A 14,978-nucleotide genomic window follows, 5' to 3' on the forward strand; every position below is an offset into this window, starting at 1 on the left:
CCATTCCTGGGCACTTTGCTGTATACCAGGAGAATTACCCTGGTCTAATAACCGCACCAAGCTTATCAGTCCAAAACCTTCACTAACACTACACGCATTTTCTAAAAATAGAAATTTCTGATGAATTAGTGAAAGCAACCAAAGCCTAGATCATCTTGATCAAAAGTTATGACCCAGGCTTGGAACAACACACTAGAAATACTCTACTAGCCATAACAGAAATCAACACTCAAGCCAGGAAAAGCTCTTCTAACAGCTACAAACTTTCATAACAACAAGGAAGTACATTCAAAGGATACCTTAAATAGAGCTGCTATTCCTAGCAGCCACTCATACAGGATAGCCACACTTTTGGTTTATCACAACTCAGATGAAAGAATTTTTTTCATGTGCAATTGCCAAAAGACCTTAACTGAAGAGAACTTGTTAAACCCAGTTATTTTGAGTACAACCTAGTTTGCCTAACATATGTTGATCCAATAGTGATTCTTCATAGCTTCCATGCGTGGTCTTCTTTTTTCCTAATATGCTAGCTATCTTGTTTTCTCCTTTCCTGGAATTGCTTCCTACAGTAGATTGTCTGGCTTGTCTTTCAAATGTTCTTTACTGACCCTGCCACCCAGTGTATACTCTGTCAATGCCAAAGAACCTTCTCATTCATGATCACACAAGGACATCTAAGAGCTTTCATAGTCAGGCTGTCATTTCACAATGGCTTTAAATAGATCAAAGTGAAAACTATTGGCAAAATGTGTGGTCATGCTCTTTTGTTTGGTTGAGGCAGCACTTGAGCTAATATGAGTGGGTGGTGAAATGAATGAAAGATTTGATATGGTGTGGCTGAAAACGTAACACCTTCAGTTGGTTTGTTTTTTTAACCTGGATTAATTCTCGTATGCAACTGACTGCATGGCTGTATAAACTCTACTAGTCGGCCCATTGCAAAGAGCAGGAATGTGGAGCCAGGAAAGAGAGGAGGGCATTTTAAATCAGCTTAATGTAGAAATGAAACAGCAGCTTAAGAAAATTATTTTCATTCCACTTCAAGGCCAAGCTAGGCTTTGTGGACTTCCACTACCATGGAGGGAGAAAGGCACATCTTGGATTATAATAGAACTGCAAAGATCCGGGTTGCTCTGAGGCAGCAAGCTAGGTCCATTCAGTCAGTTCTGACAGTAAATCCAATTCGTGACTTTCTATCACTGCAAGAATTTCCAGGGGTCTTAGCACAACAGTATAAAAATGTCTAGTCTGTCATGTCTCTCAGGGTCAACATGGCCCATCCCAGGCATCACCTTCCTGATCACTCTGTTAGCATGGCTACTTTGGATTGTTAAGTTATATTTTGAAGTAGTCATCTACTGATAGAAGCAGTATCTTGCTCTTCCACAGAGCAAATCTCTGATGCAATGAGATGTAGGGCATGTAAGCTCCCATCATCTGAGGACAGAAAACATGTGTGAATCTACTTTACAGCAGGGACCATTTCATCTGAAGAACGTTACATTCAGAGATCAGTATGTCAGAGTGCTGTCTGGACATACAAATTACAATTGTATTTTTGTAAGAGAGATTATGTATTGTAAGATTTGCATATAGACTAACTTTAGACCACAAAGCTAGAGAGCATTCTTTCTGTCAAACTCATTTCTGTGTGTATGTGTGTGTGTGCATGCTTATGAACTTCTCAAGGAAAATGTGGTTAAAGAAAAAGCAAACATAGATGGAATGTACTTATCTGAATTAGAATTAGACAACCATACTGGCTTAACAACATAATTTCTACAGAAGATATCACAGATCACATGAGCCATGGCCTTGGATTTGTATCAATGCGTTTGTGTTTCATAAATCACAGTGACCTTCAAGCTCTATACTTGAATGAGTTCAATACTGACTCAGAAGAATGTCACTAATGAATCACTAATGTGATTTCCAGATACACGTAGGGTTTTCTTTTACCTGGAAGTCTTCTGCAAAGCAAAAGTCAGGTTTGCATAGCTCACCCTCCTCAACCAAGCTTCTCCTTCATCTTGGCAACTTGGGAGTTGGGTGATGGGGAAGGTATTAAACCCATGTTCCCAGCTTCCTGAGTAAGTATTCTAACCTTACACATAACCCCATACACGTGTTTTAGGTGAACAGCATTATTACCATCCCTTCTTTTTACAGGAAAGTGCCCACAACTGTGTTTTGTAAGGGACTGAGCCATCAGTCCCTCACAATCTGAAATTCCCTACTTGGTGGGCCCTGCAAGAGAGATGCAGGTCTCTTGCCAACTTCCTGAATTCCAGCCCAGGGTGGCCTGGAGCTTGACACTACATTGCTCAGAATGGGGCAGTTAATAAGCAGAAATGCAAGTGCTTAGGGAATAGGAAGATTAAACTGGACACAGTGTAAGGCAGCAGCTAAGCACGAAGTTTTTAAAATAATAATATTCCATGTAGGCATGTTGATAGCATTCATATGTTTATTTCTAAGTACTTATGTTACTGAGAGAACTGAGATGCAGGGAGGACAGTATGTTCCTGATGAAGTAGCGGTGGAGTTAAACAACCAGGGCACCTTCCACAAAATTAAGATCCCTTTCATACTTTTGATGCATATTAGCCTAAGCTGAGACAGAAAGGAGCTTGCCTCATCCCTCTGCGTGCCCGTTGCCGTCCTTCACCTCTTCGCCAGGGTGAACAAGGCGGAGACAGCGCGCCCGGCTGCGCGCCGCCGCGTCTCACCGCGGTCCGCGGCAGGTGGCGGGGCAGGAAGGGGACGCGACGGCCGGGCGACACCGCTCCGCTCCGCCGGCCGTTGGCGAGCCAGCCAATCAGCACGCGCGCGGCCCCACCCACCCCACTCCGCCCGCCCGCCGCACGTGCTGTTATGGCGGGGGGGGGGAGGGGGGGGGTGCGCTGAGGGCGCGCACCGGCAGGGTGTTGTTATGTGCGAGGGAGCGGCTCTTTTTTTTCTGAAGTCTCTTGAGTTTTGCCGAAACGCAACGCTTCGCTTGCCTCTCTGCTACAGCTTTCCCAGGTGCCGCGGAAACGGCTCTCTTTGGCCAACTCAGCGCGGGCCGGGGGCAGGCCCGCCGCCGGCCCTGCTGTGGCGGGTTGTTGTGAGACACGCGTGAGCCTTGGAGGCCTCCAAGGCCCGTGGGGGGGCCCTGTGCTGCAGGGCCGAAGTTGTGCCGTGGAAAATGCTGCGGCTGCTTTAGACCCAGGCACTGCGAGCAAGAGACCGTGGTTCAGTACCTGGTAAATCCGGTGGCTTCAGAGAAGAGCAGCCCAGTAGCTCAGTACTTCCTTCTGCTGATAAGATCTTCGCCTTCGCTCGTCACGGGCGGCTGCTGCCTCCGCCGCTGCTGCCGCCCCGCTTCACTTGGTTTCAGGCTCCTGCTGAGGAGAGCGGCGAGGCGGCGGGAGGCGATGCCCGGCGCCGCCGTGCCCCCCCGGCCTCCCCCGCCCCATGTAGCCCCGCTCCTTGCGATCCTGGCAGAGCCAGCCAGGCGGCGGAGCTGAGGCTGGCACCGACATGGGAACCTTAGGGAAAAGGAAGGAAAACCAGTGAGTCCGCTGCCGCCGTTTTACTCTGCCCGTCCCGCGCCCCTCGCAGGAGCGCGGCGGGGCGCCCGGGCGGCCCCGCGGTGCCCGGCGGAGTCTGGGCGCCGCCGCTGCGGGAGCGCGGGGCGCCTGGGCGGTGGGGCCCGGCGCGGTGCGCTGCCCCGCAGCGGGGCTGGCGTGCGGGAGGCCGCGGCGGCCGGGACTCCGCCGGAGCTGGCCAGTTTCCTCTCAGGTGGGAAAGAGCGAGAAAGCGGCGGTGGAGGAGGAGGAGGGTTTTGTTTCGCTCCTTTCAGCGCGAGTTTGTGCCGAACAGGCCTGGGGGTTAGTCCGTCCGCGCCGGGAAGAGCCTCAGGTTACGGTCAGGGCGTGAGGGGCAGGTGAGAGAGGCGGCTCGGGCCCTGCCGGGCGGCCGCCGGCGCCCCGGTCACCTGCGGCGGGCGGGCGAGGCGCTGCGGCGGCGCTGCGGCCGGGTTGCCCCGGGGCAGCTCCCGAGCAGGCGGGCGCTTCTCTGTGCTTTCCTCCCCTCCCCGGTACCGGGCCGTGGAGGTCCAGGGCGCCCCCCTTGTCCCGTCCCCCCCGCCACCGCACTTTTTCTTTTATATATATATATATAAATTTATATATATTTATATATATATATATATATATATACACATACACACACATTCTCACATTTTTTTTCCTCTTTCGTGTCGAATAACTGCTGCAAATGGTTCTGCTCTAATGAATGATTAGTTTCTAAGGTGTCACTGGTTGAGTTTTCCCTGTCCAGTGTTGCAAAGTCGGCCACAGTGATACTGTAAACTTCTTTTGGGGGGTGTGGACAGTTTTACTTTTGTACACTGTTCAGTGCTGACTCTGTTGTTGCCAAGACCTAAAATAGCTTCTGTAACTCTTGCTTTACTCCTGTTGCATTGCTAGGATCCAGCACCCTGCACTGAAGAGGCTTGGGAGTAAAGCTGAGAGAGGCGTTTAAGCTTATAAAATGAGAACTCTGAAAGCTCATTAGGCCCTTTTTTATCTGAGAACAGGAAGTCAGTTCACAAAGCTAAGAGGGAAATGTAGAGAAAGGGAAGAGAGAATTCTTTCGATAGCTGTTGTCAAATTACTGCGGAGGAGATGAGGGATGGCCAGTGCCTCTGCAGGATCAGGCCTGCATTTTCCTAGCTTTGAAATTCTAGATATCTGGGGACAGTGTGGGTTGTAAGTGACATTATGGATTGCACAGCACTGAAATGAAATAGAAATTTAAGACAAGGCTTGAAATTCACTGGGATGAGGTAGGGTCCAGTCTGTCTTCATTAGGCATGCATATTTCCAACTTCCTTCTGAAATGCTTATGCTGGGACATTTGTGTCTTTACCTTCTCCGTCTGTAATACGCAGTTACACACTAGATGAATTTCTAAGCACTTTCTTCCCAGGGCTGTTAGTTATTAATGAAGTCTTGCGTAGTGCTCTGTCAAAGAAAAGCTGTATGAAGGTTTGTATATCTGCACCTGAAATGTCTAAACAAAAGTAGTTCCCTTAGGAATTTATAAGAAATGGAGTTACTTTTAAAGAAGCTTTATACTTCACCTTCATGCAAATTTCCATTCCCAACAACTTCAGCTACTTCTGGTTTCAGCTTATCCCATAATCTCCCCCCCCCCCCCCCAAAATTTCCTTTTAAAGATGCTGGAGTAACTTGTTTAGGAAGATCATGGAGTGTAAATTGTCTCTGAAATAGGCCCCAGTTTTACTGAAAGGTTGTTGTCTTGTGTGAACTATGTGATTATACTCTCAAGTAAGATTTTGAAGTGGTTCTTGTTATGTGCAGGTGAAAATGCTTCAGCACTCTTCGTACTTATGACACTGTATGTACTTATAATTTTATATAGTATGGTGATTATATATGCAGTGAGCAGGCTTTAATATTATCTGTAAACATAAACACTCTTGGCAAGATTTTTATAATACAAGCAAAATACAAGCCTAAAACTAGATACTTGCTTTATTTTGGTCTCTTAAAAGTGTAAAGCTTTGTTGTTAAAGGCATTAATTCAGTCATGTATGCACTTTTAAAGTAACTTAGTAGGAAATAATAGCATACAATATAGAATGGATACAAATTCATCTTATTTTTGGTTTTTGTTTTTACTGTGAAATACTCCACTGTAAAGTTGCACTGATATTTTCAGTGTTTACTTTCATTTGGGAAATTACTATTAATAAAGCTAGTCTGCCTTTTCCCAATTGTGTAACACTTGATTATAGTTATACTTTTTTTTTTCTTCTTTACTTTGGTGTGGGCACAAAAATGTGTGGTGGTAGATTATTTCATGACAATATTCCAGTGTTACATGTCCTACATACACAGTTTGAGGGGGTTTTATACTTGTGCTGAAATCTTAATGTAAACATAACTCCCAAGCAAAGAAACAAGACTTCTGGTGATATGACAGGTCATTCAAAGAGTTCTGTAACTAACTGTGTACTTTACAATCCACGTTTAGCAGGAAAAAATGTCATTTACTGAGCAGTCTCTTTGGTGCACTTATTAAGTGGGAGGGTTACATCTTTCACCAACCTAGCTACAGGGAGCTAATTGCCTTTTAAATTTCTTCTCCTTTCCCATGCAATGAAATTTTGCCACTCGGTTTTCTTGTACTTGCTTCACTACTGTGCTTTGTTTTTAGGCAACCTGCCCAAGGATGCAGCACTGCCCCTGAAGCAGCGCTTGAGCTGAAGCAAATCAGTCACTGTCCCAGCCTTTCAAATCTTGCCCAGGTCACAATGGTACCATTAGGGCACTTAGCCAAAGGGGCCACTTTGGAAGATCTTCTTGAAACCTGCATTCAGTCTTTTGGTGAGTGTATGGAAGTTTTTAGAATGATACTGTATGAGTATGATTCTGTCCTGGCTACATTTATGTTACTTACTAGTGAAACAGAAAGGCTTAACTGAGGATTATGCATACTGTAGGTGACAGTGCATATTTTATGGGGATGTGGATCTGTTTGTGTGTGTAATATATGCTAAGAGTTTAGAGCGATTACTCTCTTTTTTTGAGAGAGTAAGACATAACACAATCATCTCTGTTTCAGCTGGGGATTTGTTGTTACCTTAAGCACCAAATTGGCAAACTTTAACAAGTAGTCATTATATTTTCCATTTTGTAGTAATATTCTCAGATCATGTGTGTTAACAACATTTGTTATACATTTTGAAATGAGAAGAGCTATTTTCAAGCTAGGTGAAATAACATTGGTTTGCTTCCTGCTTTATCAGTGCAGATTTAAAATTGCCTTGCTGCTAAAGAGAGAATCCAAATAAAATTCACAGCTGTATACTTTTTTGAGCTTACCAGTTATTCATCTTCTACCGGAATTGTAATATGTTGACAAGTGTCATTGTTGCCTGAACCCTATATCTGTGGTCTCTTTTTTTCAATGAGGTTTTCATTAGTAAGCTTGGGGTTTTTTGTTTTGTTTTTTTAATGTTAAAATATGATAGTACTGAAGGGCTTCAAGGTAGGAATAAAGCCTAGAGTATTGAAAAAGGGTTTTGAACTTTTTGCTTGTCAGTAATGCATCTGTTGTGGCAGTATGCTTCAATGCTATGAGCTGGTTAATCCCCAGGGCATAGCTTGTAATGTCTTACTTGCAGAGTTGCCCTTAGACAATAATTGTACCTGAACTCCAGCTCGCCCTTGAAATAATTATCTGTTGAGTTAACTAGTAATGCATAATGCTGATCTAGTGCTAGTAGCACTTAAATGCTGTTTAAACAATGACTAATCTTTGATACCCATTGAAAGCATTTTTGTTTTTTACTTTTAAACCTCATAGAATGTACAGAGAAATGCATGTCTGAGAAGAGATGATATAACATGCAATTGTCAGTAATACTTTAATTCTTTTCAGCTTCTTTTCTCCTCCGTTTAATTATTGCAAAGAAAATTTCCACTGAATTATTATAAAACTCTGGTTCTTAGCAAAATTTGCTTAATATTCTTATAAGTTTTGGCTCACTGCATATAAGATGAGATCTAAAGTACATGTAAGACCTTTATATACAGCTTCAGTATTGTGACTAGCTGACCAATATTAATTTGCGTCCATATTTTTACATAAAGAAAGGGTTATAAATGTAACATTATGAAAACCTAGTAGATGATTGTGGTGATTGTCTTCAAATACTTCCTGAATGGGAGTTTTATTGGCTTAATTTTATTCTAAAAATTTTTTAAAAACTTAAACTGCATGCATCTGGCTGTGTTCTCAGATTCCTGGGAATTCATGGGTTATAAGGACTAAGGTGACAAAGAAAAGCAATGCACATGTCCAGTTCAGCTATTTATGCACATGAATCTTTCTAATAGGATTCATACTCAAATTAGAAAATTTACCATAATCCAATGCGTTAAGTGGTACTAGGTCTGGCAAAGTGAGTTGTAATGCATCTGCAACCATGGTCTTAAGACTATTAACATTTGCTAGAGTTATGATTTATACTGTAGAAACTTTGATTCTTTCACCAGGCAATTCATAGTATTGTCTGTATGTGTACATCTTCTATGACATTATGCACGTTCTTAAAATATGCTGGAATTTCCCGGTAGAGTATTTAAATGAATTGTAATTTACAGCTGGTAAAACCAGATAACGTACTTAAAGTTGCTTAAAGAAGGTTCTTGTAGCTACCAGCAAAAGCATTCTGCAAAACACATTCATTTTATTGTGTAAATAAAGGGAGAGGTGGAAGAACTTTAATCTGGGAGTTCTTGGGATGAGGGGCAGAGGAAGATGAGGGGGGAATCCAAAGTTACTGAATGATTAAGCAAGTTTTTTTTTTTCTTTGCATAGCACTGAAGTGGAGCTGTTACCCTGTACTCTAATAGTTCTGTTCAGATTGAGCTTGTGTCTCTTCAGTGTCAAACATGTTGACTTATATTCTTTTTTATATTATTCTAGAAATCCATTCAGTGGTCTGAGCAAGTTTTACTTCAATATTAAAAATGCAGAAAACCCATCTCCCCCCAAAGTGAAGTGCTGCCTGTTATATTTTTATTTTACTTACTGAAAAAAGCCCTTGACTTATTTGCTGTCTAGGATTAAGTAAAACAATATGCGGTAGATACAGATTGATGATGCATCACATTTCAGAATGTATACTTTATACTGCATCATGTTAATGCTATATTGCACTTGCTAATATTATTTGTACAGTTATGAATACATATATTTATTGGTATATAAAGAATACAGTTGAATTTATTTTTTAGAACTTGATTATACAAGTTTGGAAGAAACAAATAATGTGTAAGAAAGGCTGCCGTTAACAACGGTGTGGAAGGGCGAGTTGGCAGCTTTCTGCCATATATGAAGAGATTATCACAAGAGGGCCTAACGAGGAAGGCTTTAGAATCAACACAAACTTAAAAATGTGAAGAACACAAATAAGTGCAAGTTATTTATCTTACGGTACAGATAAGGGGAGGAAAAAAAGGAGAAAGGGGGTCGTGTTAAGCTGAAGTAATGAGTGAGAAGGCTAAGCTTTACCACAATGTTGTGAGTGGATTCCAGGATGTGTGGAAAGACAACTTCTGTTAAGGTTGCTGAGGTAATCCAAAACCTGGGATAAGAAGGTGGGGAGGAAGGACTCGATTTTAGTGCTAGTGTGAATGTTTGTGGGTCTGCAACAGTGTTGGGTAGAAGATGACACTAGAATGTGGACAGAATAACTTGAATTACAGTGGTGCTGTTGTTGTACCTGCTGATTCTAAAAGTAGAGAGATATGAGGCCTTTTTTTGGGGGGGTGGTTTTCTTCAGGGAAGACCAAAAGCTCATACAATGTAGTTAATTTAGACACCTACTTTAGGATGATTGGTGTGTGTTCTTTCACCTCTTGGCCATCTTGAGCTTGAACTGATGAATGATAGGCATCTGCATTAGAAAGCCAGAATAAAAACAGCGTGATGTGAGATAGCGTAAGGTCATGTGAGGCATACCTGAGAGATGAGTGTTACACCAATGCTTATTCAATAGTATAGTTTATTACCAAAGATAGGAGATGCCAAAAGTAGAGGTTTCTTGAAGTCCCATGAAGGGTTGAGTCGAGATGAGTAAGATGAATCATCCTGCAAATGAAATGCTAAAAGCAAAGGTAATAGAAAAATCAAGATATGAGCTAGGACAAGTTTTCAGGAAAAGGAGTATGACCAGTGCTTGAAGACAGGGAGTGTCTTAGAAAGTGTCTTAGAAAGGAATATTGCTCTTGAGATTAGTCCAGGAAAAGATTTGTAGAGACTTGAAACAGTTTTCACCAGTGTAAAGAGAAGAGATATGATAATATAGGACAGTGATTCACAACACATTCTACGTGGCTTGTAAGACATTTTAGCATTACAAGTAGCTACAGGATGCTGCTAGTGCTGTGGTCTGGATTGACAAGGAGAGCTGTAGAGAGCAAATATAGACATCACATTTGATTGCCTTAGAAAAGAAAGAGAAGTATGACATATAAGTGGAGCTGACAATGACCTTTTAAAGATGAAAAAGTGATTGTATGGAAAGAAGGAGGAGTCATAATAGGGCAGTGGAGAAAAAGAGAAATCAAAGAGGGGAGGAGAGTGCACGGGGAGGAAGAGCATGGAGTAGGGTCCTGAGATGATTAGAAAACCTAGAGAGTGCAAAGAGTGTAGAAGGATTAGATTCAGTGGAATCTCTCCACCAGAGAGATTAAATTCTGAACAGAAAGGTCATAAAGAATTAAAGGTAGATGTTCAGTCACCAACAACATGGCCAAAGCTGTGAGTTCAAGGAAGCAAAGAAGTAATTAATAGAACTTGGCTTAGAATACGACATCTTCAGGAGGGAGAGAATGTATTCCAGGGGAAATCTTCATTAGTGACTGTGCTTCTAGAGTGGAGTTTTAAGTAGAACAGTGACTTTAGGATAAACTGCCTGCATCCATGCAGAACATAAAATTAGTGCAAAAGAATATATTTTTATACTGTTCTGGAAAAGCTGATACGGCCTGGTCTCCTCATTATTGCTAGTTGTAAAGATACCTGCTCCATCAGCTTTGTTGTTGAAACCAAAGGCAGAATAAGGTCTAGCTTGCTGTTCCACAGCCATATTGACTATTTAATGCTGACAGTTCAACAAAACACAGGAAGCATATGCTCAGTAGGACAGCTCTGCTTTTTGCTAGTTCTTTTTAAAATAATCTCTTTGAGACTGGATAAATGCATGTTAACATACATTTAGTCCAGAGTGTTATAGATCAGATGAGAGAAATATTTCATCAATGTTCACTTCACTGTATAATTATATCTTAACTTGTTTACTGTATATGTGCTAAATATGGAAATGAAATAAGAATAGTTCATAGCACTTTACTCAAGGCTATTCTCAAGATACTATGAGCTTCGTGTTTTCACTCTTCATTAGATGGTCAGTTTCTATTCTAGCAGGTGTTTTTTCTATTTGTGTATTCACTGTGTGTTTGTGCAGGTGTACGTGCATAAGGACATTAGATGGTAAGAAGTCCCTGTTTCTTTCCTTTGACTGTAAGCTTCTATCTTGCCACATAAGAGTACCTGTAGGTTTATCTTGATTAAGATTTAAATGTCTGTTTGTTTAAAGAACTGTAATAAATACACTTCAAAACTTCTAATCTACTAGTTTAATATGCATTAAACTAGTGCCTCGTGCATCTGAATAGTGCAAGCATGTTTACTGTAGCACACAGAAGAACCGTGCTTATCCTACAATTCAGGCACTTCAGTTACTACTAGACCAGACAAATAACATGGTGAGGCAGATGGTTAACGGCTGAAGTATGCTCAAATGAAAATGGAATTCATGAAACATCTTGAAATGCAGAGTCACTGTGCCATGCCCGTGTCTGGTTTCTTAAAACACTTTTTAAGCAAAAGGCTTTAGAAAAACAGCTGAACTATTTTCCAGTGTACATGCATGTTAATACGTGTTATATGCAGTACAATTCTATGTGAAAGACCAACTGCAATGAACTGCAGTGGAGTCAATTGTTCATACTGCTGTGTCACTCTTCAATAGAAAACAACGCATCTTTAAAACAAGATTTAAACCTATGGCTACTATTTTTCAAAGAATTTAAGAACGATAACCTCATGGATTAGCAATACTCTTAACAGAGTTCATGTGAATGTAATGCAATTTGCAGTTTCTAATGGTCATAATAGCCTTAGCTTATGATGTAAACTGTTCTGCAGTGTCTGGTCAGTGCGAAATCAGCTTGTTGCCTCAGTGTCAGACGAAGTGAGATGTTTGCAAACAAGTCTTAGAAATTCTGGAAACAGCTTTAGGATTGATCGGGATGAAAGATTCCACGTAATTGTTGTGATAGAGATGAGAAACCTGGCAAAGGTGAAGTTGCCTTTGTAGGCGCTTGCTGCCTAAACTTGTGCCAGTTAATTGTAGTTAACATTTTCCAGAGCAAAAAAAACAGCAAAGCTGTCTAGTTCACAGAACTAGACAATATTTCTATAGTTTGTTTTTGCATTAATACCATGCAAAATTATTTTGAGTCTTAGGACTGGAGAGACAGGTAAGAATTGCATCTGTTTTACTAAAAATGAAACAAGTTAGAGTTCTCTCATCAGGAGCACTTTAACCATCTTCTCCTGTAAAATACAGAAAACTTGGAAGTTTTATCCAGTTTCTCCCCTTCAACTTACCCAGAAAAATCCACCCTTTTTTCTGATATAAGTCTAGTTGAAACATACAATAACCAGTAAAATAATCACAGTTCAAAAAATGAAGGATTTTTATCCATTGTTAAAAACAGTGATAAACTTTTTTTAACGTCCAATGACACTGGGAAGAGACGATCTCTGGTTAATTTGGTCTGCTTGGGTCATTCAATATCCTCTGGAATACCACATTTTGCATAGTAGCAGAGAGCAGAGTTGATACTTCTGATGTTTTTAATGTAGAGTCAAAAACAGGCTCATTAGGCTTTCTTTATGTATCAGAGGCATGAAAACCAGATCTTGACATAGATTTATATCTAATAATGCTAAGATAGAGGAACTGAGGGATTTTCGTTTCATACCATTGAAGAGTCTCTGCTGACCAGTCGTTTGTCCATGAAGAAGAACATCAGTCTCCAGTGCAAATACTTCATTTGGATAAAATTTACATTAAGCCTGAAAAGTTTAGGAGTTGCTACAGGTTTCAGTTTTGCAAGAAACATGCGGATTCCTAACATGGACCTCTGTGGAACCCTCATGCCCATGTCTCTTCATGAGGAAACGGTGATCAGTTTCTCTTTTCCCTACAGAGCAGGGGAATTCGATTTTGATATTAGTATCGAAATAACCTGAGATCTGGATAGGCTTAAATGTTTTTAGGTTCCTTCCCATGTCCCTCTACCTCCTCTCCCCCAAAGATTCCTTGATTCATCATTAATCGTTCTGAAATGTACCCCCCTCAATCTGATGAATTCTTTGTAAAGAAGTTGCACGTTGATACTAAAAATCAAAACATTCTCATAGCCTGCTATGGTCGTTGATGCTGCTGTTCAAAGGAAAGTTTAGGAAAGCTTAATTCATATAATTTATAGCACAGAATTCTGACTTGAAAGCAGTTATGTCTTTTAAAGTATATGCACACCCACACAACACAACTTTTGTCATTTACTTTTCTGTGTTGAGTTTGCCTGGATGGTCACTTGTTTTCTTTCTTCACAAGTTTGCAGAGGTTTCCCTCCTGCCTAAGAACCTAATCTGAATGTTGAGATGTTTGTTCCCCCCCTCCCCCTCCCCCCCAAAAAAAGTAATTAAAGTTTGTTCACAGTATTATTCTGTATTGCAGTGGTGTTGATCTTTTATGTTTTAAGTAATCTGGGCATGATTCTGTGAAATACAGTGCAGAAGCTTTAGTATTGCTTGGCAACAGAAATTATGTTAATGATCAAGTAATGCTGTTGTGGGAACAGAAGAGTAGTTACTGCTCTGTAGAACACTAAATGCTATTTAGCTAACTATGAAAGTTGATTGTGGTTATAGCAAAAAGGCAAATAGGTGTTTTGTAACCTAATATCCGTAGAAGAAATTTTCCCAAGGAAATGAAACTTTAGATTTATATATTTTAAAGTTCTAATAAGCTAATTGGACTCCAGTCTTTCCAATGTAGTTGTCCAAAGTCAAGGTGCATTGTTAATAAAAGAAAATGAAGAAAACTTACACTTCTTACTAAATAAGGCAGTCTCTCGTTTGCCTATCTTCAACACAGGAATATGAGAGAAAATTGTATCATCATACCTCTAAATATAACTTCAGAAAAACAATATAACTTTTATTCTTCAGTACATGAAAGCTTAGATATTGATATGGTTTAGTTTGTGTATACTTTATTGTGAAGTATTTCAGTATTTTGCTATTTATTGCCAAGCATGTGCTAATATTTAAGACATTCTTCCAGGGTTTTTTAAAAAGTCTGAAAATGAAGGGGCTTCTCTTAAACTACTACATAGTTTAATAGATCTTTCTGTTAGGGAGGTTAGGCTGGAGGAAAAAAAGCTAAGATAATTTTCTAAACATGATACTACTCCCCCCTGATTACTGAGGTCGGAACTTGAAAATGAAGCTGCTAGGAAAAGGCAAAGATATGCGAGCACCTATGAAGAGCTGCTAAGGTTACACTTGCATTGGAGGTGACTTCAGGAATCCCCAAACACTGCAGCTTTAAGACTCAAATGTATAAAGAGCTTATACTAAGGAGAATTCAGAGCCTGGTGCCGTCTATATCATGATGAAAGATCACTTAGAGATATGACACTATTATAAATCGTTCTTCTGAAATATGGAACTCCTTTGGCAGAGAGCAGTAGTGTCTGAGCTTCAAGAGCTTCTTTTGTTTCTTAATTTTCAATTGTTTTCAACCTCACAAAATGATTCATCTTCAAAATCCTCATTTTGTATATGGATGAAATTCTCTTCTCCCTTTCTCCAGGGGAATTGGCTGCATTTAAAGTTAATTATTGCATAGTGTTACTCTTAAATTATGCATAAAAGAAAGTACTTATTTAGGTTTAATAACATACAAAATGATCAGATACCTTTATTAGTAAGAAATGTACTGCAACAGTACCTAGGAGCCACAGGATTCACTTGTTCTGTACTAAAGCAACTGATACAATGGGCCCAATAAACCTTACACTTGAATACATATGTGAAAGTTTTACTGATCAAAATTAAGCATACTGCAGCTGTCTTGAACCAGCAATTGGGAAGCTTTTGTTTGTGGATGTTTGATAGTGATACACAGTGATCAGGTATGATTTGGGTTTGTAGTGAGCCTGTAGACTTTTTGGAGGGGTAAGGGGTAGGGGAAAGTGAAGGTCCATGGTGAACAAGAGATGCCCCCGTCTAACAATGGGTCAAAGGTATGA

At 40.6% G+C, this 14,978-nt stretch overlaps 1 protein-coding gene across 1 annotated transcript in view; it reads left to right on the plus strand.

Annotated features, from left to right (window-relative positions):
* Positions 1 to 2,950: 2,950 nt before the first annotated feature.
* Positions 2,951 to 14,978, plus strand: part of RASGRP1 (RAS guanyl releasing protein 1) — a 49,337-nt gene continuing 37,309 nt past the window's right edge. The window contains exons 1-2 of the mRNA XM_067296643.1: positions 2,951 to 3,557; positions 6,232 to 6,401. Of these exons, the coding sequence (XP_067152744.1) occupies positions 3,526 to 3,557; positions 6,232 to 6,401 (202 nt within the window). The 5' untranslated portion in view covers positions 2,951 to 3,525. The remainder of the gene's footprint in view (positions 3,558 to 6,231; positions 6,402 to 14,978) is intronic.

This window comes from Apteryx mantelli, chromosome 4 (genome assembly GCF_036417845.1).
Source record: "Apteryx mantelli isolate bAptMan1 chromosome 4, bAptMan1.hap1, whole genome shotgun sequence".
Classification (NCBI taxonomy): domain Eukaryota; kingdom Metazoa; phylum Chordata; class Aves; order Apterygiformes; family Apterygidae; genus Apteryx; species Apteryx mantelli.